General features: G+C 36.2%; 1 protein-coding gene and 1 long non-coding RNA gene across 4 annotated transcripts in view; one reads left to right on the top strand and one right to left on the bottom strand.

The window, feature by feature from the left end:
* Positions 1 to 15,664, bottom strand: part of LOC135844559 (uncharacterized) — a 76,048-nt gene extending 60,384 nt beyond the window's left edge. For all 3 annotated transcript variants that reach the window (XR_010558564.1, XR_010558569.1, XR_010558568.1), the window contains exon 1: positions 15,044 to 15,664. This is a non-coding gene — a long non-coding RNA (uncharacterized LOC135844559). The remainder of the gene's footprint in view (positions 1 to 15,043) is intronic.
* Positions 15,665 to 16,077: 413 nt separating this feature from the next.
* Positions 16,078 to 17,687, top strand: LOC135841850 (uncharacterized). Its single transcript, XM_065359059.1, has 3 exons — positions 16,078 to 16,839; positions 16,911 to 17,112; positions 17,180 to 17,687. Exons 1-3 carry the CDS (start codon positions 16,323 to 16,325, stop codon positions 17,304 to 17,306), a joined length of 846 nt encoding a protein of 281 aa, XP_065215131.1. The 5' UTR covers positions 16,078 to 16,322; the 3' UTR covers positions 17,307 to 17,687.
* The last annotated feature ends 9,978 nt before the right edge of the window (positions 17,688 to 27,665 follow it).

Raw genomic sequence — 27,665 nt, 5'->3', positions numbered from 1 at the left:
GTAAAAACGTTCATTGAGGAAGCCCCTGGATGGATAAAATTCATCAAGTTAAAACGCAAAGTGCAGCTTAAATTAGCTGATAACTCGTTAATTCGTGCAGCTACCCATATCGTTGAAATTCAAATGATTTTGGGCGATAAAGAAATAAAGGTACCTTTCTACATCATTGACGCACCTGGCCAGACATTCATTCTAGGTAGGATATCAATGGACTACCTAAGAATGACATTGAATGTACACGATCGAGTAGCAGAGTGCAATCCGTCCTTTTGTGATAAATTTTCAATTTCATTTATGCACCCAGACAAATTTCAAAATGCTCTAACTGTCTTTGCTTTGGAAGCAACTTTCGAAGACGAAGATGGTTCTGATTATGATATATCTGATGACATGTCAGAAACGAAATATACTATTGCCGAGCAGGAGATTTTCGATGAAAGAAAACTTGCACAACAAACCTTTATTGAAAATTTACACAACGATCTTCGAAATGCAGCGAATAAAGATCGAATCACACAGGAACAGGCTAACGAAGCATTTGATAGACTCCAGATATTCGAAGATATTTTTGACCTAAACCCTGGTAAATACTCTGGGGCAAAAGTCAAATTTAACTTTGAGGGCGATGAACATCTTAAGCCCTGGAGAGGTGAAAAATTCCGACCGAGCAAAAAACTATTACCTGCGTTACGAAAAGCGATCATTAAAATGCTAGCTCTCGGAATCATTCGCCACTCCCATTCGTGTTATATCAATACTCTCGCTCCTGTTGTGAAAAAGAACGGAGATATACGCCTCTGTCTCGACGCAGACGAACTCAATAAATACCTGATCAATGTACTCACCGAGCCGAATACAATCGCCAGCATGTTATACGATAACGCTGGTGATATATTTTTCTGTACCCTGGACTTTACCGCCGGATTTTGGCAACTCGTACTTGAAAATGAGTCCCGAAAATTTACTGCATTTCAAGTTGAAGGCCAAGTGTACGAGTTTACCAGACTCCCATATGGACTGAAGATTTCTTCGGGAGAATTCGTCCATATGATAAACCAAGTTATTGAAAATGAAGACGGAATTACAAAATACGTCGACGATATAAAAGTCTCAGGTACCACTTTTGAAGAAACTCTAGAAAGGCTCGAAAAAGTTTTCAACCTAATTCGATTACATGGCTTGAAACTTAACCCGACTAAGACCCAATTTTTCCGCGACAGTGCAGATCATCTAGGTTTTATCATTTCCGACCTAGGAATTGGTAAACAGAGCGAAAAGATCAAAAAGCTCGATGACTTTGAGAAAAAGCACACAAAACGCGGAAAATTCTCGATTAAGACTAAAAATGATATTCTAGCTCTGATTGGACACACTGGATTGTATCGTGATTTTATTCCGGAATACTCCCAGATCGTGAATCCAATCTACAACCTAACGAAAGGTGATGTGCCAGTAGAGTGGACAGAAGTCCAACAAAACGCCTTTGAAAAACTTAAAGAAGAATATCGAAAAGACTTCAAATTAAGACAAGCTCCGAAGTCAGGCGACCTCTACTTGGACACAAAGCTATCAGAAAGCGCTATGAATGGTGTTCTATTTTACATGGAAAATGACGAAAAACGTATCATCTTATTCGTATCCATTGCATTTAAAGAGCACCAGAAAAACTTCACTCTTTTCGACTGTGAGACCATGTGCCTGGTAAAATGCGTCCAGAAACTACAAATTTGGCTTCATGGTCGAAGAGTTCATATAAGGTCCAATTTACTACCCATTATCAATCGCTTTCGAGAGATTGCACAAACACATCGCAAGGCAGCTCACTGGATTACTGTCCTGAACTGCTATGACCTTATTTATGACATGAGCCTATCCAATAACGCGCTATATAAGATTAAAGCACCTGAGCTAGAAATCAATAACATCAGTACTCAAACACCTGTACTACCCGACGAAGTAATATGTGATCCTGATATTATTTACGACTCTGAAGACCGCTCACTTGAAACAGACGAGGTACTATTATCATCTGATAAAGAGTTTGCCTCTGAACCAAACTCCACTGTTCAATCACAAGCTCGAGAGACAGAGGAGCCTGAATTTGAAACCGCCATTGAACCATTCGAACTCAAATTTTTGGCAGAAAATATCCCTGAACTACATCAACGCCTCAGGAATATCTCGCATTATCAACAAAACAGCCAGATGTGCAAACGTCTTGTGGAAATTCTTGAAGAGAAAATTCCACCTAATAATAAAAAACAACGAGATATCCAGAAAAATAAACTTTCTAAGTTCGCAGTTTGCAAAAACGCTTCAGGTGATAAAATTCTTCACCGAAAACTCGAATATGGTTCTCTAGTACCCTGTCTGCCAGATGAGCTCTTCTACGACACGGTCGATTATTTACACTGCGCCTATGGACATATAGGGGCTGCCAAGCTCGATGTTATATTTCGACGAATATACTACCATGTTAATTCACTCGCTTACATCCGAGACATATGCAACATGTGCATCATTTGCAAAGTTAATAAAAACTATGCAAATCATAAGACCATCGAATATGCGCAGATTGAAGCATACAGTCTCGCTGATGTACTATCCGTCGATTTATATGGCCCCCTACCTGCCATGAAAAACGACCCAAAATACCTTTTGGTCGTCAAGGACGTGTTTACAAATCGAACGTGGCTTCGTACACTTTTCAACATCAAGAAAAAATCGATTTGTCAACAAATGACCACCGTTATTCTTGACATTGAACAACATCAAGTAAAAATCAGGAAAATCATCACTGATAATGGTTCCCAATTCATCTCGGAATCATGGTACAAATTACTTGAGTCATTCAACATCCAAGTGGCTCATACAAACGCCTATAATCCTCAATCGTCATCGGTTGAGAGGACTATGCGCTGCATAGGTGACAAATTGAGAGTGAAAATTAATAAAACATTTGATCCGCTACGTTCGCACTCTGATTGGCAAGATTTAATCATTGAAATTGAAAATGAATTAAATAATACGCCTACATCCTTTGGCTTCAAACCCAACGAAGCCTGGGGCATGACAGATCCAATCAGTTTGCTATTTCCACACGAAACAACAAAGTTCAACTTTGAAAAAGAACTCACTAAAATTCATGACAAGTTAGCAAAACGTGAATTACCCTCTACCACGTCAGAAATATGCCTACGAGAAGAATTAAACCCAGATGTAGATCTCGTATTTGATACCGACGGTTATGTACGCGTTACAGCCGACGGTGCCTGTTCTAAAAATGGAGATGTAAATGCTGTGGCTGGTATAGGCATTTGTTTTGCACCTGATTCTGTCATGAATATCTCTGAACGTATTACACATTCTCAATATCCACTCTCAAATAACCTAGCTGAGCTCGTCGCAATACGCACAGCTCTCGAAATCCTCAGAAAAAATGAAATAAAAAAGACAAAAATACTGAGTGATTCGAACTACGCCATTAAAGCGCTCAATAACACCTGTTCTTTCTGGCAAACCAATAACTGGAAAAATTCGCGTAATAAGCCTGTTCATCACGAACACCTATTTAAGGAAATTTTAGAACTAAAAAAGGACTTTGATAACGTCGAGTTCATACACGTATTTGCAAGGAAACATGAATTTACCAATATTATTGCTGACTCCCTAGCGAAGAAAGCAGTCTATACAACCGAACAACATCAAATACGTACTATGAACATGACTCATCGTCAAACTGTAGAGACCTTTATTCGCGAAAAACGAAGGTTAAAACGAATCGAAGATGAATACGCTTTTAATAAGTGTCATCCCGATCCTACTTTCTTTCAACCAGGTGATTGGGTGCTTATGGCAAACCATAAACAGTCATCCTCCAGCAAGCGTACGTCTGGAAAACTTTACCAGAAAAAGACAGGTCCATTTATCGTGATCCAACGAAACGGACACAATTGTTATTTGCTACAGCCTACAGACGACTCTGATATCAATAGAGTCGCAAATGTTCGTCAACTGACTCTGTTTGTGACGAAAGAAAACTTACAAAAGCTGAGAAATGAAGCCTGTCTCAAATCTGGACTCGACTCTCGTTCCCTGGAACAACAAATAAAGGAGTTCCTTACTGACTACCAAAATGACTCAGACGATGAAAGCGAAGACGAACCTCGCTTTGACTCAGATCAGGACGACATCTCTGAGATCATTATAAGCAATAGAGACTTCAAACGCGCATCCGAAGCAGTTCTCAAGGAAGTGAATAAAACCGCTCGAGAACTCAGGATTGCTGCAAGACAGGAACGAGAGAAAACCACCAATCTTGACACCCGACTACCAGGAGGTTCAACTTTATTTCAACCTCCCCCCTCTACTTCTTCAGGGGCACCTGCTACGCCTCAAACCGAAAAGAAGAAAAGGGGCAGACCTCGAAAAATAAGACCCGAAGATGAAATTCAAACTTTCGAAGAAAGTATTAATCCAACCCCCAGTGACGTCATTTGCCTAGACACTCCATCCATCTCCCAGAACGTGAATGAAGACGATTCTCAAAGTACGAATTTTTCTCAAAATTCTACTACTTCGCAAAACATATTGGATTCAGGGTTCAACGACTCTCTACCTGATTCTCTACCCGAGTCACAGCAACTAATCGTCATCACTCCGAAATCTGGGTCAAAAGCTAAACGACCTACCTCCCTCCCTACTCGAAAGCGTTCGGAGCGGCTTATGGAAAGGCAAATGCGTCCGGGTACTCGCCAACACTGGAAAAAGGCTCTTGGCACGAATTTTGTAAATTATGTCTCCGACGACGACCAAGAACCAGTGGCTCGCTTTTACGATATGAACCCTGACGAAAAGTCAGATACTGAGGAGGAGCAATCCGAATCAGGTAATTAATTTAACCGATAAATATGCCTTAAAAAATGCTTTAATTTCGCTTCGAAATCGTTATTTAACCAAACTAAACAACCCATGTTATCTCATACTTGAGCATAATAAAGAAAACTTACAAGGTCATGCACTTGATCGCATCTATCCTTCCATACCATGGGTTGCAACTTATTCTCAAATGCCCTGTGTAGACTATTTACACACGATTTCGACTTTTGGCGCATGGGTGTCGATATACTAGACACACCTTTGTCGACCAAATTCATGTTGGTCATTTGAACGTGCATACGATACTGATCACTAACCAGTACAGTTGTCACATAAATCGTGCATTTTTTAATCAAACTGGTATCGTAGTCGTTGATCCAAACTTCATCCAGCCTTGCCAATATGAATCAAGTATTCGATAATGCACCTTGGTTTGTGTAAATGCCACCACTATACACTGCCTTAGACACTTTCGCGCTTACAAGTGTTGATTTTTCATCAGTGTTGTCGGCAGCCTCCTGCTGCATTTTTCAGTCATATTGGCATCGACGGCTTATTTTCAGCGAAACCATTCTTTGATCGTCATATTTAATAATCGAATCAGTTTCGCCAACGCCGAATTTTACACTCCCAGGACGACATAAAACATCATCGGTTTATCCGGATCTTTAATAATATTGACACAGTACATTATTTACCCCTAAGTTATCTATATGAATTCGTCGTAGTAATAAGACGAACCATATGTTGCGTTAAAGGCCGCGTAGGTAAACAGCCTCGCTCAACTAGGGTAGCGGTTCACAACCTTGAACTGCTTACCTACTGCTGTTGTGACGAATACGACGAACGACCCCGCCTAAAATTCCATCAAACGTTTTGCCGACACGTCTGTTCGTTCACCAGGAAATAACCACGCGACCATTGACTTATGCACTTCGTAAACAAACAATACACAAACTCCTTTTCCGATGATTTCTAAAATTTCGGAACGGTTATCTATTTATTTACACTTAATGTCTCATTAGCCAGACACAATTTCTAAAATAAAACACAGAAATGCATTTCGATGCATCGTGTGAAAAATGCACTTTCATAATCCTGCCATGGTCTGGCACTTCTCTTTACACAATACATTGCTTAGATAACCTTAATTATATCACCTCAAGGAACCTGGTCACCTAAATTTTTTTTTAATTTCACACTAATGCTCCATAGGTAGCCAGGAACTCCTAAAAAACCACGTTTTTGTGGGGCAGTTGTTATCATAAACTACCCCAAGTAACCATTACCGTTATTGGAGTGATTATTCCAAAATTTCTTTCACAGATGTCCCATGGATAGTTGCTCCAATAACCCCTTTTTTATCCATGTTTTCGTGGGGCAGGTGTTAACATTACCTACCCCAATTTATTCAACACGCCTGTGAGGGGAATTTATCGATTCCATTTGCTAAAAACACTAATGAATCGATCCCCCTCACACCTTTTTTACATCTTATACATTTGGTGGTCATTAGAAGAATCTCTTCACTAATGCCTTACGGCCACCACTCAACACTTAGATATCGCTTTTGTAGATTAGCCACTAAATTGCAATCAAATGCCCTAATAAGCTACTCTACATCACCATATTACTCTCATTGGTTACCTGAAAAATTCTTTACTGAAACCCTCTAGACTAGCCAACTAGAATGGATGCCAGAAAAACGCGGTTCGTATACATATTTCACAGGTCAACCATCTAAAATAAATTACGACTCCCGAAAGTAGCTAATTCGTGAGTATAAAATTACTACGTCAGTAGTGTCACTCAGTCAGTTCGAAAGAAGAAGATTTCGTTGTATTTATATTACGAAATCTCTAGCTTCTTAAATGAAATCCAGCAACTGACCAGCATCACCCATAGTGCCCATATGGCACAACTTAGTTTTTAAGCTTATTAGATTTAGATTTTATTCTTAAGATTAATATGAACCAAATACCTCGCGTATTTATTTTAGTCTTTCTAGCAAGGTACTTGAAACAACTTAGTATCCAGACCAGATTACACTCATTCGACCTCCGATCAATAGTCACAGTTATAATTGTCACCGCAATACTGTTGCCAGTACCAATACGCAATACACCCATCTGGAACGTCTCCTCGTTCCTTGCATCAACGAAAAATCTACACACCAACTCGTAGGACCGCTACATACTTACACAGCCGCGGCTTCAAATTACAAAGTCGCACATCATTTACTTTGATGCCTGGACATTAAAACACGCACATTCGTAGTAGGTAATTATGAGAGCAAATAGGATTCGACACGCTCGTAAAATCGAATTCGAGGACCTTTATTCCGCCTCTTCGCACTCTGTCTTTTGAGAAATTTGTCAACAAAATACACGATCTCGCATCTTTGTATAAATGATGCGTCTGCATATCTTTGATAAGCAGTTTGATTTCAATGATTTCATTCATTTTCTATTTCATAATCTCGTCGCGATATTAATTACGACGATTCATCGTTTTTTACACAGCTCAGACAATTTCTCAATCGACTAAAATGTTGCCAGACCCTCGAAATCTATGCTAACCAACAAGGCGGTATAGGTTTAAAAACGACACTCTTGCTCTCTCTCACGTCCATCCATCCATCCGTTACTCCATAAAAGTCAAACCATTTTTCCAAAATATCCACCTAACCTTCCAGCCTCGTTTACGCCGTTAATGTTCAATTTTATGCGTAAAAGGAGGGACATTTTTTCCTATTTCGACTACCTATTCCATACTCCTCTCTTGAAAATTTGTCCATATCCTAATCTGAAAATTACGATTCCAACTCCACTGTTTCTTTATCTAATCATTCTATTTTGTGCGACCTGAGAGAAGCAGACCTCGATTTCGTGAACGTTGCTCCGAAGGATACTATTTGCTGTGGCGAGTTGTACTTTATCATATCCGATACGTGTATTAACTTTATAATTTTGCTTCATTTGTGTACTGTTGATCATCTATTGTTTTTCTGTTTTAAAACGCAGAGAACAATACCTAAATTGCTGATTTTTTTTTGTATTTCAACTCATCGTGTTCTTTCCCTACCCTATGTCTAACGTAGAATTGATTTGCGAAAGGTGTCGATTGCCCCTGGCCATCTCAGGACCAGCAACGACACCTGCAGATCCTGACGACTTTGTGGCGATGTCGCATTGCCGACACCTTTATCACCTTCGATGCATCCTTCGTATGCACCAAGATTCTCCTTATATCGATCAGTCCAACATTAAAGTCACTTATTGCGAAGGCAATAACTGTAAAAAGGCAATTCGGGGAACCGAATTCTTCGCCATACATCATTCCACACGACCTGTCTATTTTCCGACTGAGAATCAATACATTTCCGAATTGACTATGCAACTATCCGCGCAGCGAGACTACACCTCGCGCATGGAGACTGCGTTTATCAATGAAAATTTAGAACTTCGCAGCCGAGTACGCGAATTTCAACAGGAATATTCAAATCTCCTAATGAAATATAATAAAGTGCTCGACTCTTCGATCGGAAAACTTTTTGATAATATTAGGCCAATGTTGCATCATTCAGGCGCTACTAGTTCGCGCGCCAATCCTAATATTCCAAATCTCAGAATGATTGCACCTGGGCCATCGACATCCCGCCAGGTACCGAATGCGTCACCTTCGCCCCAAGTTCCAACCTCAACCACGGCACCTTGGCTACTCAAAGCAAATGCTTTACCTCAAACTATCGATCAAACACCCCCAACTCCAGCTCCTACCGTGGTAGAGATGGACAATTCCAACAAACGTCCTATTAGTATTTCGTCATCGGAAACTCCTCCACCTCCGACACCCAATGTCGTAATTCCAGAGACTGCTAAGACACCTCGTGAAGTTACGCCACAGAAGCGCCCCCGAGGTCGTCCTCCGAAGAAAGTAGCGAGCCCCCTTGCAAGTCAGAGGAAGTACCACCGAGCTTATTTTCGGCGTTTCGGTACAAGTTCTGCTGCTCTTCGTCCATACTATCCCATCGACTCGTACCCACATTACTTCACAGCGGCTGGATACGAGCTCTATGAGGATACATATGTTGTAGCATATTTTGCCTACAATGTTTTGTTAATGGGCGACGGCCATGCGGAAGGCATAGCTCGCTACCTTGGCAATACAAAACCATATGAGTCGCAATTAGACCGTGAACTTTATTGCCGAGATCTGCACGTTTCTGAATTACTAGGATACCTCTTTAAATTCGATAGCCTTCCACCTCGCATAATGCTTTCGATAGGAAATTTCGATGTCCACCAACGTACATCATATGAACTTTTCTATCGTGATTTTAAACGATTAATCGCATTATTTCGCGAACATTTGGTTCAACAGGTGTTTTTACTACCTTTGATACCATACCACCAGGAAGGCAGAGACTCGTTCGATATTATAAACGACATTTTATCCCTTGACTGGTCCTCAGTTCTTCGAGGCACTTTTATTTGCATACCAGACGTGTTTGATGTATTGCATACTCAACTCGCTGGGCGCGACCCACTTGGTCCTTATTACCCCACGTGTATGTATAAAAACGTGGTACTAAATCTGAAAGATCGATTCATCCCCATTATCGCCAGTCGTCGTATTTCTAATCCATCATCGGATATTGAGCAATCGTTATCCGATCACGATGATGTACCCCCTCCTAGATTAGTTCCAGATACACCAGCGTCACCGGTTCCGGCACCACCTCCTCCGGCCATCTTAAACTTGTCAAGGCAAAATGCCAGCTCGGTACCACCTGCGCCTATAGAGCCGTCTTGCTCGTCCGTCCAACCAACTACAAACATGGGAAAGTTGGACAAAGTACTACGTCACAAAGAAAATGTGCCTTTACCTGCTGACGACAACGGTATCCGTGAACAGCATGAACATTGGTTCAATCAATTGTTCAAGATGCCCACTGAAGATGATCATCTGACTCGTCTGGAACATCAAGTGAGCTCTTTTAACCTGTTTAATATTAATATAGCGCAGGCATCGACATCGGCAACCACGATAGCACCACCCAGAAATTGGGTTGGAGAGATAGTCGCTGAGAACGACAATGAAATTTTGAGACGCGCCGAACGTCTAGACGATTTGAAATCGAAAAAGGATCAACAGCCACCGGAAAAGAAAGAGTAACGTATCTTGGTCATGACATGCCAAACATCATGTCGTTATTTCACCATTATTAACACGCTACGCTTACTTACCCCTCTCTCTTTCAGGTGCATATGACCACTGTAAAGTGGCCACAACGTATGCCTTTAATTTTGTAAATATTATTTCTCTAATGCTCTCTTTGTTTTTTGTACGAGTACTCTATGACCTCAAGACAACGTAGTTTAATGTGTACATACTGTTGCCTACCTGTCAATAACGCCTGTTACATCGGCGATGAGATACGATACCTATTGTGGAGCTTAGAGATATTATATCGCCCACCTGATCGAGATAAACTTTGTCAACTACATCGACAATTATTATATCGTCACCGAGTTCGTAAATTTTGTATAAAAATTTGATAACATTTGAAACGTGTAAAATGTACTCTTGTAAATGTGTATTTTGTATCAACCTGGTTCATACTATGTTATAAGTTATATGTGTAATTTCTGTTAGATTTACGATTCAATTATTATTCATATTGTCAATACATGTTCCCCCCTCTTTTCCAATAACCAATAACCGTTTTTTCTAAATTCTTCCCGTAGAAAATAAGCTAAATTTGCCACCAGGTGTGACGTTAAACGACTTGGTTTTGTATATACTATTTTAAGATTTAAAATTACGAATTTTTTCAATTTTCTTTTTTCTATCCCCTGTAAATCGTCACACCTGCAACTATTTATACATCCCCGTAATTGAAGTGGTATGACTTTCTAAATTTTAAACGTTATAAAGCACGCTTTTCGAAAATAACGATCATAAACCGAAAATATCCGGAATTGTGGCCAGTCATACCCTAGTGAAAATTTTTTACCATCGTCAAAATTCTAAATTGTTGGGCTAAATTAAGCTGTTAGAGTGAAAGATGAGCTATCGCACACGAATACGTTATCAACATCGATGTATTCGTTCCAACCTGCTAGAATCGCCGTAGCCTACGCCCCTTGCAGCTTTTTACTTAACACAGATTAAAAAACAAAAATTTATAAGAAAATTATGTTGCTTACTCAGCCAAGAAATTTTACACAGCCAGGAATCGCGTTATTGGAAGCTTTTATGATATTACGTCTACGATTTTTTCGAATACTTTTGCCAATTCGCATGAGGTTTCACTACCTCTTTTTAAATAATTAAATCAAATAATATGTATTATGTTATTAAGCAATGCGAATTAATTTGAAGATCTCCACCTCTATGGAGCACATTCAAAAATTAAAAAACTAAAAAATGCTTCCTCTTAAGGTAGGTTCCTTCTGATGCTTTTGCATCTTTCAATTTCGTCTCTAAGCTCGCTTTGAGCGATAAATCTAGTAATGAATAAAAATTTCTTATTCCAAAAATCGCAAAAATTAAAAATGCCTAGAATTTTCTTAAAAAATTATAAAAAAATATATGACGCCAACTTCTCTTAGGATTCGCAATCCAAAAGCCACACCTTTTTGGCCCTGTTGGGAGACTATGGCTTTTTCTTCTTTATATGTAGTAATTTAGTAGGTGATTCTATGCGGTTTATTCTGCATGCTACTAGCCTTTGCATTCAAAGGACTTAATATAAAAAATAATGCAACTCATTTCGCGCTGTTGCGAAATATACGAAATGAGTATAAAAAACACTTAGTAGCTTCTTGCCTATCACTAGACTATCGAGGAATACATCCTCTTGATTATGGATCCATACGTTTCAGTCGTGGATCCACGTTGCCTTACTTGCTAATTACTACTTATTTATTATTATTAAAATGACATTTACTTAGCCAAAAGCCAAGTCACCCTCCAAATTTTACTCCTCCGTATTTCTTTTTTAGCACTCTTTTATAGTACTAGTTTGAATATTAAGAGTGGTCTGATAGTCTGCGGACAAACGCACCAAGTACGGAGGGGCAGTGGCTTGTCCCTAGGGTCAGGTACGTTGAGGGGTGCGGGGTGGTCAAAGGTCATATCCCTAGGGTCATCTTTTCTTTTTGATCCGTGCTTTGAACATTTGTCCTACTTCTGGTCAAACCCACGAAGGGGCATTTGTGATGAGCGGATATGCCTTGACCGCCTACGCGTTGCTTATTGTAATTTCCCCTCAACGTAGTTTTATGATCTTGCCGGCCTTAGGCAAGATTATGCGAATCTTACTGTAGGGGCGTGATCAAGGCTATCGTGCGACAATTCTGTCGAAGCAGAGGCTAAGCTCCTGCTTCGTATTCTCTAGAAAAATCAGTCTTAAAAGTAACGAGTTCGCGATAGTTCCTCTTAAGCTCACCTAACCAGCTAAATAGATGACCAGGGAGCCCTGCCTAGGCTCTCTGGAAATCAAACATTGAAGTACCCATCTCTGGATGGTGATTTTGTACTTATAACGTGTCCGTCGTTAATTTCCTGCGTACGGGCATGGTACTATTTTATATAACGCGATCGTCGTTAATTTCCCGCGTACGATCGTGGTACTTTTTTAGTCACTGGTATTGATTTATCCGGAAATCATACCTTTGTCTCTACAAAAATGGATCTCCGACCCAGACCTGCCGAAGCGACTATTATTGGGGTCGCCAGGGAGAGGCAGGCAATGTGAATATTGCTAAACAGAAGTGTACTCAGACCAACCTAGGTAATCGTGTATCCTTTTATTCAGGGTTACGTGCACCCTTAATTTATCTAATTACGTTATAATTATATCTTATGTAATTGTATTAATTGGTAGATGACGATGTGTTAATCATTTACCAATTGATCTATTTGTACCTTAGAAGCTGTTGTAATTCGCCTATATGTGTACTTTAATTTATCCACCAAACCAATCTTCCGAGCCTAGCTTGCTAGCTCGCGTGCGTTGTACTTTGCCGCCTAATCTTGGCCGGTTAGGCATGCCATTGTATCGTCATGGCAAAACAGAATAATTTACGTTTTGACCCTTTGTAAATTATTTGGTATAATCTGCTCATTTTTGTATATATTTCTTGATTAAAATAATTGTACATAAATGCTCCTTGAGTTATCATTTCATTGAACCCTAAAAGGTAACTAAAGGATTGTTCTTAAGTGAATAGTGTAGTTAGATTGACTAAAGTCTCTCCATCTTGAGCTAAGCAGGCGTCTAAGAAAGATTTTCTCTCTTAACGAATATTTCTTAGAATTAGCCTAACACAAAATTATAGGAATTTCTCTCATACTCGATAAATATCACAATCACTACCATAACTAGTCTTTCTCCTCTTCACTATTACAATTTCCTAGTTTCTACCTGCGTTTGATGAAGTTTTTAGGAAATTTTAAAGTTTCAAAAATCTACTGGAGGCTCTAGTAATTTTCAAAAAATCGCTGGAGGCTCCAAAACCACTTGAAATTCCCCTGCAGTTGACTTCGTAGCGTATTGAAATTAGTTTGCAGAATAAATTTCAGCTTTCCAACTCCATTTTGGTGAAATTTTGTGGGAATTACGAGTTTCAAAAATCTACTGGAGGCTCCAGAACTGCTCAAAACGGTTTGAAACAGTTTCCAATCGATTTGGCATGTCGAAAATAGGGTATATCCCAAATTTCAGCTTTCTTGGTCAATTTGGTAAAATTTTGATTTTTTCCCACATTTTTGGCCTAAATTTGATTTTCAAAAATTCAACAAAAATCGAAAAACGCACTTTGGCACTTGAAATTTTGACAGGTGATAAATTTTTGCTTGATCTTTCGATCTACCTTTGTACAGTTTGAAAAATGTTGAGCAAGTCCTATGTTGGAACGCAAAATCTGAGATTTCGGCTGACCTGTCAATCAAAATGGCCACCATTTTGTAAGTAGGGCCACTTTTTTTTTTGAGTACAAGGGCTAGAAATGTTCCTTAGGACTCCCCCTTTAAGAAAAAAGTTGTCCCGGAGGATCGACGGGGGGGGTGCAATTTATCCTTAAGTGGGCTCCCCGACTATTATCTTATGGCGAAGAAAGAACACAATTCTTACAGTTACAGCTTTCCAACGTCATTTTTGCATGATTTTTTTTGAAGATTTTGGATCTAAAAACACCACCTTGAGCATGCATTTCGAAAATTGTGCTAAAAAATCACAGAAAATTCTATTACGAGAAGAAAAGGCAATTTCCAAATTTAAAGCTGCTCTATCAAATTTTTCGAAATCTTACAGGCAATTTTTTTTCTTCAAAATTAGGGGGCCTGGAAGAGCATTTTGTTGCATCATGACTGTCCAAACTGTCAATAACAACTTCCAAAAGTTGAAGCTACCTAATCGATTTTTCAAACCTTTTACAGCGATTTTTTCAAAGATAGAAAATTTACTGGGTTAAGTTATGTAACCAAATTCTTTTCTATTTTCTTTGGACAATTTTTTGAAAACTTTTCGTGCCAAAAAATATTTTTTTGAAAAATTTTAGGTCATAGAAATGAAATTTTCGTGTGTGAGTGTTGGAAGTTGCTTGCAAAAGGATACAAAAATTAACTAATAATAATGATTTTATGTTATTTAATCAAATTGTTCTTACCATTTTTGGATAATTGTACATGAAAAGCTAAGAAAATTAAGCATATTATTATGACTTGAAAAATGAAAAGGCAATTTCCAAAGTTGATGCTACAGAATTAAGTTTTTTCAAACAAATTTTAGCCTTTTTTCGAAAATTTGGGTACCAAAATCGCATCAAAACGCTTGAAAAATTGTAATCTGACAGGATGAGAAATGACGAAACAACCTGAGAACAATTGAAATAGGAGTAGTAATGGGGCGCCTATGGTACACTCGAGGTACTTTAATTTTTCGGCGAAATTAAAATACCTCGAGTGTACCCCAGCAGCTCCGAGAATGCGTGAAGCGTGACACAAACATTTTTAATACTTGATGATGATAAAGGCATGAATTTGTATTGTTTTTTGTTAAAATTTTTAATGAAATGAGATCGATCAAACAGGAGAAGGGAGGACCTTGTCACCAATTTTATTCACAATCGTTTGATTTTATTTTTTTCAAACTTACGTTGCGAGTGTTTTTCTGCCACCTAAACAGCCATTATCGAGAGTCTCCGTGACGTGAAAATTACTTGTTGAGAAAAATAAATACTGAAATTGCTAATTGAAAAAAATTATTGTTTCGTCGATTTTTTTAAAATTTTAAACGTACGAATTTTACTATCCTATCAATTAACACGTAATTCATTCAAACACGAGAATCGAAAGTAAATTCATTCTAAGCTTAAGTAAATAAGAATTCGTTGAAAATAAAAAGTGTATGTGAACATCTCGACGCAATATTAATACAGGAAAATAAAATTACGTTGAGTCCGAACACATCGTCATAACACTCGCGAATTACTGACTGATGCAAAAAAAAACTCTCCTGTTGGGCTGCGATTGCAATAGTTGGCACAAACAATGTCGGATAATTTTAGATGCAATCATGTGTGTGATTTATTTTTTTTGATGAAGCTCGACAAACTATAATAATTAAAATTAATACCATGTCATTTAAGTACTCATTTAGTCTGATTCAATGCGTTTAGTAGATTTTGGCACTTTATCAAAACATTAAATGAAACAATTATACGTTGAAAGATTTTTTTTGGAATTAATTTATGTCTCGGGAGTATGCAGCTTCAAAGGGAAAAGATATTATTTTTCAACAATGCATATAAATGTGCAGTTACAATGTATCTAGTTGACAAATCAGTCTTAAAAATATTATGCATGTTAGGTGTAAGGAGGTGTGTGTGTGTGTGAGAGAGAGAGATGCAAAGAAAATGTCATGCTGCAAATCTGCAGTCAAGTTTTATGAAAATATATTTTTTACGTAAAAAATATTATGCATGTTGTTTCTCTGTGAGGTGTAAGGAGGTGTGTGTGTGTGTGTGTCTGTGTGAGAGAGATGCGAAGAAAATGTCGTGCTGCAAATCTGCAGTTTATAAAAATATATTTTTTACATAGTGCAGTTAAGTTTAAGAAGAAAAACAATTAATAATTTTTTGCACACCAAGAAATTTGAGCATATAATGCATAATTTTCTTGATGCTAAGAAAATAGCCATTTCCATATTTGTACAAGATGACATCTCTTGTACGAGTATATAAACTCGAAATGCACTGTGCATTCTTCAGTACTCAACAACTACTCTGTTTAAAGTAACTTAGTAAAGACCTAGTATTTTCATTCGCGGTAAAGAGTTGATTATTTTCATTCAGTTCGGTACAACTCTCCGAAAAACAAAGTTTCATTTTTTCATTTACTGTGTCAAAAAAACTGAGTTTTAATTTTTATTACAAATGGATAATGCCCAGTCACCCCTATCGGTGTCAAGCATGTCAGCGGATGAAGAGGGGTCGCAGTCGCCGATGTCATTGCTTTCTTTTGAGGATCAATTCCCACCTACACCGCCGGGTTCACCATCTGCGTCGATTGTATGCCAGCCTTCTACGTCAAGAGAGATGGCTGATCAATCGACACTATATAGACAACTAGATGACTCAATATTATTATGTGATGAAAAACAGCGAGCTGTTGCTGGAAGCTCCTCTATGGATCCTTCTGCTGCTCCTCCTGTGCTTAGAGAACTAGCATTTTTGACACTAGATGATGATAAACGTATGCAACTGATCATGAAAGACATTGATAGCATATGCCAGGGGGTGAAGTACCTCCCCTTCCTCAGCTTAACCCGACTGCCTGAAAACGTTCTTTTTACTGTCAGTGACGTAACTAAAAGATATAAGGGCAAGGACAACGCGCCATTTACCGGAATACACATATCTTTAGACAACCAAATAAGGACGAGCTTGCCAAGTAAGCAATTTTTTTATAAATTAAAAGTCAATCAATTTGACTGAAAACTAATCATAATTTAATTTGTACAGAACGTATTGAAGAGCAGTTACTCAATAACCTGGAATATTTCAACATTTTCTCTAGAACGGCTAAAATTTTCGAATACAAGGGTATAAGGGAGCTGTCGAATAAGAAGAGTATGGCCCTTATTAAATTCAGGAGTATTCACCTTAACGGATGTCTTTGTGACGACTGTACATCCTGTAACTGTCTCTCAAGGAACTATGTCGAGTAAGACTTATCATTTTTTAAATATTATTTCTTTTTTTCATTGATTAATTTAATGTTTTTTTTATAGATCAGTAATGTGTGAATGTTTCAAAACTTTGAAAGTAAACGACGGAGAAAAGATGAAAAATGTCATCACTGCTGTACTACCAAATATTTCAAAGAATTATATCAGTACTTTGATAAATAATCTTTGAGTTGTTGCGTTCTGTACAAATTAAATTATGATTATTTTTTCAGTCAAGTTGATTGACTTTTAATTATTGGTTACTAATGTTATTTGTTAATTTATATCACTAACCCATACTTAATTTATAAAAAAATTGGTTACTAATGTTATTTGTTAATTTATATCACTAACCCATACTTACCCCCCACTCCACCAGTGACTCATCCCTTCTTTTTTTTTGCGGTCGTAGTGGGATGAGTCACAGAGTCCCTAGTGGATGATGTATATCTCTTACGTACGTGGTGGATTTAACACCTGGGGGAGGTGTTATTATATAATTAAGTATGTACTATTTTATTTATTGTTGTATGTGAAAAAAATGAATAAATATATTATGGTTCTACTGAAACACACTTGTGTATGTTAATTCACCATGGTTCTCAATTACAAAAAAAAGCAAAATATCCGCCTTACTTGAACTACCTGACCAAATTTTTGAAGATAAGGACACAACAACTTGTTGTATCTGTATGGATGATGAAAAATTTTTCATATACGAACCGTGTGGTCATTTTTATGTGTGCAAAAAATGCAATCAAAACATAAAAAATTGTCCAATCTGTAGAGTTGAAATTACTCTTAGTTTTCCCAAAACAGCTGTTATTCAGTAACATGTGCAGTAGACATTCTGATTAGATATTTTAAATTTTTTAGGTACTGCCATTTCTCCATGTCAATTGCGAGAAAATCATTTTTTGATTCCCACACAAAATCACACAATTCTATGAAAACATCCAGATCTAAACCAAAAATTTGTTCCAAATGGAAAATTTCAAGATTATTTTGATTCTGATGGAACAGTATGGCATAATTCAAATGAAAACGAAGACATGATGGTACATTTTCATATTTTTTGCACAGATAAATGCATGAAATATGCTTTTGAAGACAGGTTTCCAATTGTTTACTATCTATTCCATCAAAAATGACTAAAGAAAAAAGTGGAACATTTTTTGGCAGGGTCTCACATTTAGTAGCCTTTAATTCAGAGAATTTTTCAAGTTCTTTTGAACAAATGAATACATTCTTTATAGCACAATGTTTGATAATTCGAGAAAGCAGATCATATTTTTTGTTGTCACCAAGGATAACACATCTCATAACAGTAGGAAAGAGATCCATTTTAATGAAAGAAGTATCTCATAAATGACTAGTATTTACTTATTTATAGATTCCAAATATTGTTTTTTTTGCAATTCTTCCCTGTAGAATGCGCTAGAAATTAAATAACAGCTTGAACCTGTATTTATAGCATGAACATTCATACCCTTGCTTTCCACAGTGTTTCTTCATATTTTTTTCTCGGTGATCTTCTGAAGCATGGTCTGTTACGATCACGATAACATTCAAGGCCTTGCTTTTTACAGCGCCTACATATTTTCTGCTCACTGTAACATGTAGAACATGCTTCACACCCATCACAGTAAAGGGTATGAGGGCTACATCTATCACACAATCTACATTTTTTACAAAACCATTCTGGGTAACTGAAATGTTTTTGTAAACATGATAAACAACGAGTGGGAGAGAGGTCATCTAATAATTGATTGATCAATGTTTTAGGAATTGGGAGTACTTTGAGTGGTAGGTATGAATTACATGTTTTAAGTATTTGCCATGAAACTATTTTTTTGCACTTCTTTAGTAAGGATTCAGGTTGAAATGGCTCAATATTATGTTTAAGTAGAGCCAAAATCAAGTCTGTCTTCTTCAACTTATCATAACGATGTATTCGTTTTAATTTTGAAGGACCATAATGTGGTTGTGATGAAGCAAGTTGTTTGAGCTGAACTAGAGTAAAGCCTGTAAAAAGTATGCTATTGTCAGGCTCAATATTACCATCAATCAAAGCATTAATCAATTCCTGCTTCCCCATCTTGTTGTAACCAGGCACAGAAAGAGATTTTGCAATACGCTTGAGCATAGGAAGGGTGTATCCTTCGTACACTTCCATCTCAAAATGATGAATTTTTTCAAATTTCACTCTTATTTATAGATTCAAAATTTTGTTTTTTGCAGTTCTTCCCGGTAGAATGCGCCAGAAATTGTTTCACCGTTCTTATCAATTAAATTATATGTAATTGGATCAGTGTATCGAATGTGCTTAACAATAAATATTTCATTAGTCCATCTGCTGGAATATTTGTTGGAAAAAGTACTCAATTTTTTTGTTATACGCACCCGATCACCTAATTTGAATATTGGTTTACCAAGATTCAGCTTATCCACAGGATATAATTTTGTAAAAATTTCCATTTCATTTTGTTTGGTCACTTTAGCAGGCTGCATACCAATTGAACGGTGAATTTTTACATTATTGTACTCGTGAAGTATATCAGGTAGATAGGTTACCCACTTGTGATTATTATTTATTTCAAAAAAGATTTTCAATTTTTCATTCATGGTTCGATTCCATCGTTCAACAATGCTAGATTTAATTTCATTGAAGGTATGATACATTTTGATTTTATTTTTTTTGAGCATTTTTTTAAATGTTGAGTTTACAAACTCTTTGCCCATATCAACATGTAACAGTTCAGGTTTACGTTTTGAGTTTTTCAATATCATTTCAAACCCATCAGTAACCTCAGCTGCATCCTTTTTCTCCAAAGCCACACTCCAAGCGTATTTACTGAAGCAATCAATAACATTCAGCATATATTTGTAACCATCATTTTCCTTTGCATAATTCCTCATGATTAGAAGGTCAGCAGCCCAAATATGATCTTTTCCATTGGTGATTATTCTACGTGTTCTGAATTTTTTTCTTACAGCTCTATGTAATTCAGTAGCTTTTTCAAGAGCAGTTTTTCTCATGTTTTTTGGTGTACTAGTCATTTTCTTCTAGATTTACATTTACACATACAATAACTGAAATGCCAGCACTTTCTGCAAGCTAATCCATCCACTTGATAGATGGGAACAGTGAAACATTTTTTCAGGCAACAATAATACACTCCATTTTCTTCATACTCTGGTAATTTAATTACTTCTTGTTTTGTCTTACAACAACAAGTGAACATGAAACTCATTTCTTACAAAATTTAGATAAGAATAATAAACATAAATGTCCACAAATTACTTGATTTAATTTTTGATCTTGAACATAATTATATGAAATAACTGCACCTCTATTTATGCCTAAATAATTGCATAATTCCTGTGGCGGAGGAGCTGCAAATGAATCATAGTATTGTATTTTGTCCCCTTCTTTGAAGTAACAGGTCCAATGACTTCCTCTTCCTTTTGAAGTGTCTAAATTAACAACTCCTGATTCATTTTTCAAAATTCTCTTAGGAAGGGTGTCCCTCATGAAAACACCTCTGAAGTGTGGAATAGCTAATTTATCAGCATACCATAAAATGTCGAAATTACTCAACGGAGTGTCTTTTTTTTTTCAATAATTCTTGCAAAAGACCATTTCCACTCAAAGCTCTTGGTTTTTTTAGGATGTATAAACCTTTACCTTTTGGGCTCGTTGAAGACTTTGGTTTTTTCTTCTTTGAGCTAGACTTTCTCTTTACACTTCCTCCAGTTAGAGCCTTAGGTTTTTTGAGAATGTATAAACCTTTACCTTTTGGGCTCGTTGAAGACTTTGGTTTTTTCTTCTTTGAGCTAGACTTTCTCTTTACACTTCCTCCAGTTAGAGCCTTGGGCTTTTTATTCAAATATAAACCTGTACCTTTTTTCTTTACACTTCCTCCAGTCAAAGCTCTTGGTTTTTTCAGGATATACAAACCTTTGCCAGCTGTTTGCTCTTCTAAAGCATGATTGTGGCGAATTTTCTCTTCAATCAACCTATCATTAGCCTTTTTGTTGGAGTAACTGTTGTAAACAGTTCCTAAAACACTAGCCACAGCTGGAGCAGCTGCTAAAAGCAGAGGCAAAAACCCACCTTCTTTAAAATGTTTCAGTTGTTTACTGGATATTCTCAATTTCACTGTAGCATTGTTTTTACTTTCCGCAGTTTTGATCTTATTAATTTGATATTTAGTCAGAGGTAAGTGTGTTTCATTCATGGCAGAATTTTTGGACCTCAATAGATGAACAGTCACTTCAAGAGGTTTTGTCGCATTGAGAACTCGAATTTTATCATTTTCACTCAAATTTATTGGATAATTTGTTGTTCCAACACCAGCCCCTACTTTACGTTTTACCTTCATTGCATTTGTTGTCAACCAGGCCACAGCTTTCTCCCCCAAGGAGGCATCAGGGGCAGAAACACGTTTCCACGCCTCCTGTTCAAGTTTATAGTCAGCAGCATGTCTTGATTTCAAATCTTTATTTTTACTATAAGCAATGTCATGCTGTAATGCTGCACTGTCTAATTTATTTGATGGTTTTATACTTTTTTCTAAACGTAGATCTAAATTAGTACCAGGACCTAGGAAATTGTAACCAGGCAAATGAAGCTCAAATGGTAAATTATTGATTAGCTTATTAACAATTCCACCACCCTTAGTGGTCTTAGGGAGATGTTTTTTCAAATGAAGAAGTCTTTTTTCTTTATAATTCATTTTTTCTCTCAATTCTTGCAATATATTTACAAGTTCATTGAATAATGTTGGATTTGTATTACCAGATCTAATTTCACCCTCCACTATTAATAAACGATTCCATAATTCTTCTGGATCATCGTAATACACATACTCTACTGGAGAATTGGTTACAATTTTTCTCAAACCTTCTCCAGTTTGAGCACTAGGTATTAAAGATGAAGCATTATCCAGTTCTTCTTGCAGTGTTGGAGGTTTTTTTGGTACCAAAATGTTTTTTTTCTCCAGTAATGGTTTAATTATTTTTTTATACTTTGTTGCTCTACTAGCCTTTACTTTGTTTTTTTTTGAATTACCTTGAGCATAGGTTTCTGTAACCAATACTATTTCTCGATAATCTCGCAAATCCTCTTGGGTATAGTTTTTTGGATGTTTCAGTGTTAATAATTCCCACAAACCTTCTGTTCCAGGAACTCTAAAATAATCATCTTCATTTTTTGGTTTTATTAGAATGTCATCATAATCCACTATAACATTTGCATTACCAATTTTTAATCTTTGATTTTCAATGTATAAACCATATGAGTTATCAGTCTCTTCACTTCTCTTTTTTGATGCATAATAGCTCATGTATTTTGATGCAATAGGTCCAAAATTTTGGATCAAATCAGTTTTTTCCTCTATTGGAGCTGGAACCAATTGATTGCTGATTTGAGTCAATGGTTCTATCAGAGGTTTGTATTGTTTTTCCAATAAATCCCTTTGTGTAGCTACTCCAGTATGTATTTTTTGAAATTTTTCTTGCAGAGCTCTACTAGTCTCCACATATTGTTGTACTTTCTTATCCATTTTTTAAAAATTTATCACAATTACTACCTATTTATGTTTTTTTATGTCTACTTTTACATCAGGCATGCTTTTTGTCTTGTAAACGTCAACTTTTTTATCAGCAAGGCCTGTTAGAACTGATTCAAATGAGTCACTGTTATGTGCCACATACTTTGAAACAGCGCTATCTGCGTTAATATCATTAATTATGATGAAGATGGCATTTGATTTGCATTTAGAAAACATATTATCTGCAGGTAAATTCCCCTTAACATTGGAATAACCTACAAACAAATTCAATTTTTTCTCAAAATCCAGAAATGTGTGAACATTTGTTGTGTCAACTGTATTCATTGCTAGATTAGGATATGTATCTTCATGACCTATGGGTAATTTTTTAAGGATGGCTACTGAATAAAGCGGTAATTTGAATTGAATGATTCTAACATTTTTACTGTAAGTGCAAAGAAAGAAATTTTTTATTTTTTTTTCACCATGAGTATATATGCGGATGAAAATCTTATCATCTATGGTATTATCCAATAAACTCTCCCAATTAAAGTTACTAGGGTTGATATGTGTATTGAATGCTTTCTCATCAATCAAAATACCAATTTCAACAGGAGGGTCCTTATACTTGACCTTCAACTGATTTTCTAGAAATTCTATTCTCTTCTCTAATCTCTCAACCATCATCGGTATACAGGTCTAAAATCTAAAGTTAAATTAATTTCTTCGTCACGAAAATTGATCAAATTATCCTTTTGATCACGGATTGTTACAACCAGTTCGTAAATTATATCAGTATTTACTGGGAAATAACAAATTGGTGATGGTCTAACAATAATTTTACCTCCTAGACTTGATGGTTCCAGAGGAAAATCATACAGAGTATTTACATTAATTTTCAAATCTTCAATATTTGACTTAACAAGATTACAGCATACCTTTATGGTATTTATGCTTAAAATGTCAATTGGTGCATCTGAATATGCTTTTTCAAATGGTGCAATTCTTCTTCTTTTTGAAAACCCTAAAACTTCTCCTATAGATCTCTCATGGGTGAAATCAATGAACCAACTGGAGGATAGTTTAATCTTAAAAGTAGGCTTTGATAACATAACCTCAGTTTTAGATTGCTTTATTTCGGAATAGTTATTGTTTATTGCTGTTAGCAAGTCATCTAATTCGTAATAACCAGGTACAATAGCAACATTATGGGCTATCATCTCAATTTTATTTGTGGTCGCATTAGTCTTTGCCTGTACAAGAGGAAAAACATTATTCTTCTCACTGACATTGTATAATGTATTCCAACATGTGAAATGTTTCAATCCCACTTCATATGGTCCATTGAGTACAATACCATCACGGTATTCTCGAATAATTTTTGATGTTTTATTTCGAAGGGAAATTTGAAAGGCCATTTTTTATCATGTTTTTTCAAGAGAATAAAATGCTATTTATGCTTTCTGTGACCTTGAAAAAAATTTTGACCAAAAAAAAGCTGCTTCCAGTTCTTTTCAGAACTAGAAACAGCTGTTTTTGTTGTAAGCTGATTAGCCCTGAGAAGGGCTGTTTTTTTGTTGTTTTTTCATCTTTAATTTGACCTGAAAAAGGCTGTTTTTTGAAGTTCATCTCTATAAGTACATGCTTTCTTCAAAGCACATCTTAGAGTACTATGTTTAGAGAACACAGAAAGATAGCATGGATTTTCTTCAGTGAATGAGAAGTAGTGCTCATTATTTCCAGTATCTAATGTGTTCAATTTGTTGACCTGATTAGATGAAATGAAACAGACTTGTTTCGGAGTGTTATTTTTAAAAACATAATCCAGATCTACCACATGCACTGTATCAAAAAGTAAATATCTGAGGAAATTAACCCTCTCACTTCCTTTAATGTATACTTTATCAGCATTTTTCAGCCGATTCCTAATAGCACATTTCACATCAAGTTCACTATAAACACCACAATTCCAAGGTATACCATGAATGTAATTTTTCAGATAATCTACTCTACTCTGCATTTCTGGCTCTAATTTTGAAAATGGAACTTTATTTTTCACCACATAATGGTAAACATTATTTGTTTCTAGACTGGCAATGCAAACTTCTTTCATTAAAAACTTGTTCTTTAAGGATTTGAATCCTTGAATGTCAACAACAAAGGACCCCATGTTGTAAGATGATTTCTTAGGTAACCCTCTTGCTATTTATAGTTTTTTTATGAGGGTAGGGGTCATTCACCTTTTTCAACTGATTTGAAATATTCTTCCACTTCTTTTTTAATCATACATTTCTCCTCATATGTTTCAGGAGGATGTAGTAGTTCACATAATTTATAATAGGCATCATATAATTCTTCCAAAGATCTCGCATTTGTAATAGTGATTTTTCCAGAGGGAAAAATAATCATTGTCATTTCATCTCTATACACCAAAGCTGAGAAAAGTTCTGGCTCGTATTGAACTTTGTGTTTATTTTTCTTGTGAAGTTGATAAAATTGGAACATGGATGGACATTTGATCTTGATTTTTTTAAATTTGAAACTCCAAGAGACATTAATTTTAGCAGTACCTACAAAATTTGAAATTTTAAAATTTAAAAATTTCACTGGAAAACCTAGTTTTTGAATTATCCTAGCATATCTTCTTGCTGCTATATGTGTACTTTCTTCATCTGTTGTGCCAGTAATAACTATTTTTCCTGAAGCAAAAATTAATGCAGTACTTCTTGGTTTTTTCAACCTCATTATTATAGGATTAAATTTTTTAGGATTATATTCAACATTAAATGCATTTGATGCAATATAGACTAAATCTAATCTGCATCCTAAATTCACACTTGACATAATGTTCTTCACTTGAATAACCATTATGAAAGAATGAGGCTTGATAAGAAAACAAAACCTATATTTATAGCTCTGAAATCACCAGGTTGTGGAGAGGGTTATAGCTAGCAGCGCGCTCTACAATTGTCACACAATGAATTACCAGATTACTGGGAGTAGCTGAGTCAAAATCCATATCTATTTTGAGATTTACTAGAGAGTCCTTGATAGTATCTGGTTGGTGTGAACAGTCAATAGCAAAGAGAGGATATTTGTTAGCAAAAGCATTGTAGTCAATCATAGGTTTAGTTTCTAAGGGATTTTTATTGTAATAAGAGTTTTTAAACTGTGTGAACATGTGATAAGCAGCACCCAATCTATACTCATCAACATTCAAATTCATGGGTTCTTGAGGGTAGTATGTGTTATTATTGATTCGAACATGAACACTTCGAACCTTTACAGCATCATACTGAGCATTATCTTTTTTAAAATCATTCTCCCTTTCACTTTGGAATGCAACCAAAACATACTTTGTTCGAGAATAGGCAACCTGTAGGTCCCATGTAACATAGGTTCCACTTGGAGGGTTCAAAGTCTGATACATCCAATGTCTATAGTGTAATTGAAAAGTAGTATCCTTGAGAATCTGATTTCTGAGTTGAGTGGTATATTCTAGCCCAAATTTAATTTGAGGCATGAACCATTTAATTGATTTGAGATTAATTGTCACCTTATTATATCCTTCGGAAGGAACATGAAAAACATTTAAAGGCTGTGAGTGATTTGATTTGTAGAAAACAAGTTTCTGTTTCATATGAGGTATGAAGTCTAAGTTATCCTCACAGCTTCCAAACAACATGGAAAGGGGGATTTGAAGTGAAAAGTTACCCTTTGTATCCATAATGTTGCTAGCATCTTCTTTACCTACTCCAATTGTCCAACCAGCCCTATTATAAGGCATACCATCATCAAAGGAAACTAACCCTTTCATTTGAGCAACAATTCCAGGTTTTCGAATTACATCAATTTTAACCCCTCCTAACTCATACTCTATTCTGTCAAAAAGGTGCAAAAAACCCAAGTTAACCACATCAATTTTAGCAAAATCAAGGGTTGTGACCTTGGTTTCTGATTCAGTTGTTGTTGTAGTAGCTGCTGTAACCTTTGCCACCTCAATTTTCCCACTAATTGATAAAAAACTTCTTGATGGATGAGTCACTATATCCTCATTGTGAATAGTGATACTGAATTCCACCCCAGAATCATTAATATTCTCAGACACTGGGGGTTGGTAATCAACAAGTTCAGATCTTTCAATAAAATTTTCCATTTTGTCAATGATAATATTGTATAGGTGTATAGCTATTTATGCTTTTTTCAAACAATATTCAAATTTTTTTTTATACCTACACTTTTCTTCCTCCAAGTCCACAGTGAGAAATCCAAATGGTTCTTTCCAACACATATCACATAAATTACGAAATTTTTCAAATTGCCAATCTGTTACATATTCAATGAAAATTTGACGCAAGTTTACTAGATCCTGCCTAAACAAGATCAAGTAGTTGAAATTCTCACGGATGCCTGTTTTCTTGGGGATTTTGGTGTAGGTTTGACTTAGGTAGAAACAAGAAATATTACGATGTCTTCCTCTCAGGAAAAAATTTGCAATTTCATCCTGGCTTTCACCTAATACATCATCAAATATGATAATTGAATTCATTTCTAGTTCCTCTGGTCTTGAAAGGTTGGTAGGTAGCAAATGAGTGAATTTTATTTTATTTTTTCCCTTGTTACTATTGTATTGATTGATTAAATCTTCTAAAAGCCTATATTTTTCCTGATATGCTGTTGTTGAGCACAGGTATAAATTTGTGAATGATCTCATGTGTAGTAAAATGGTCATCAGTACATTTGATTTTCCTGAACCACTTGGTCCAAAAATACCACAACGTAGAGTATTTGGAAACATCTCAACCTCACGTTTTTTTTGTGAAGTTGTGTCAAAATTCATGACATCAATACTATTTTTCAGTTTAATCATTGTTATTGTTTTTTTTTTAGATTTTATTAATTGTATTTATACTCATTCCATGATTTCATCTTCAATCATTTCAAACCAGTCAAGAAACTCAGCAACTCTTTTTTTATCTTGGTCAGTGGAGGCT

The sequence above is a fragment of the Planococcus citri genome, chromosome 1 (genome assembly GCF_950023065.1).
Source record: "Planococcus citri chromosome 1, ihPlaCitr1.1, whole genome shotgun sequence".
NCBI classification, from domain to species: Eukaryota; Metazoa; Arthropoda; class Insecta; order Hemiptera; family Pseudococcidae; genus Planococcus; species Planococcus citri.
This window is presented reverse-complemented; position numbering and strand designations above follow the sequence as displayed.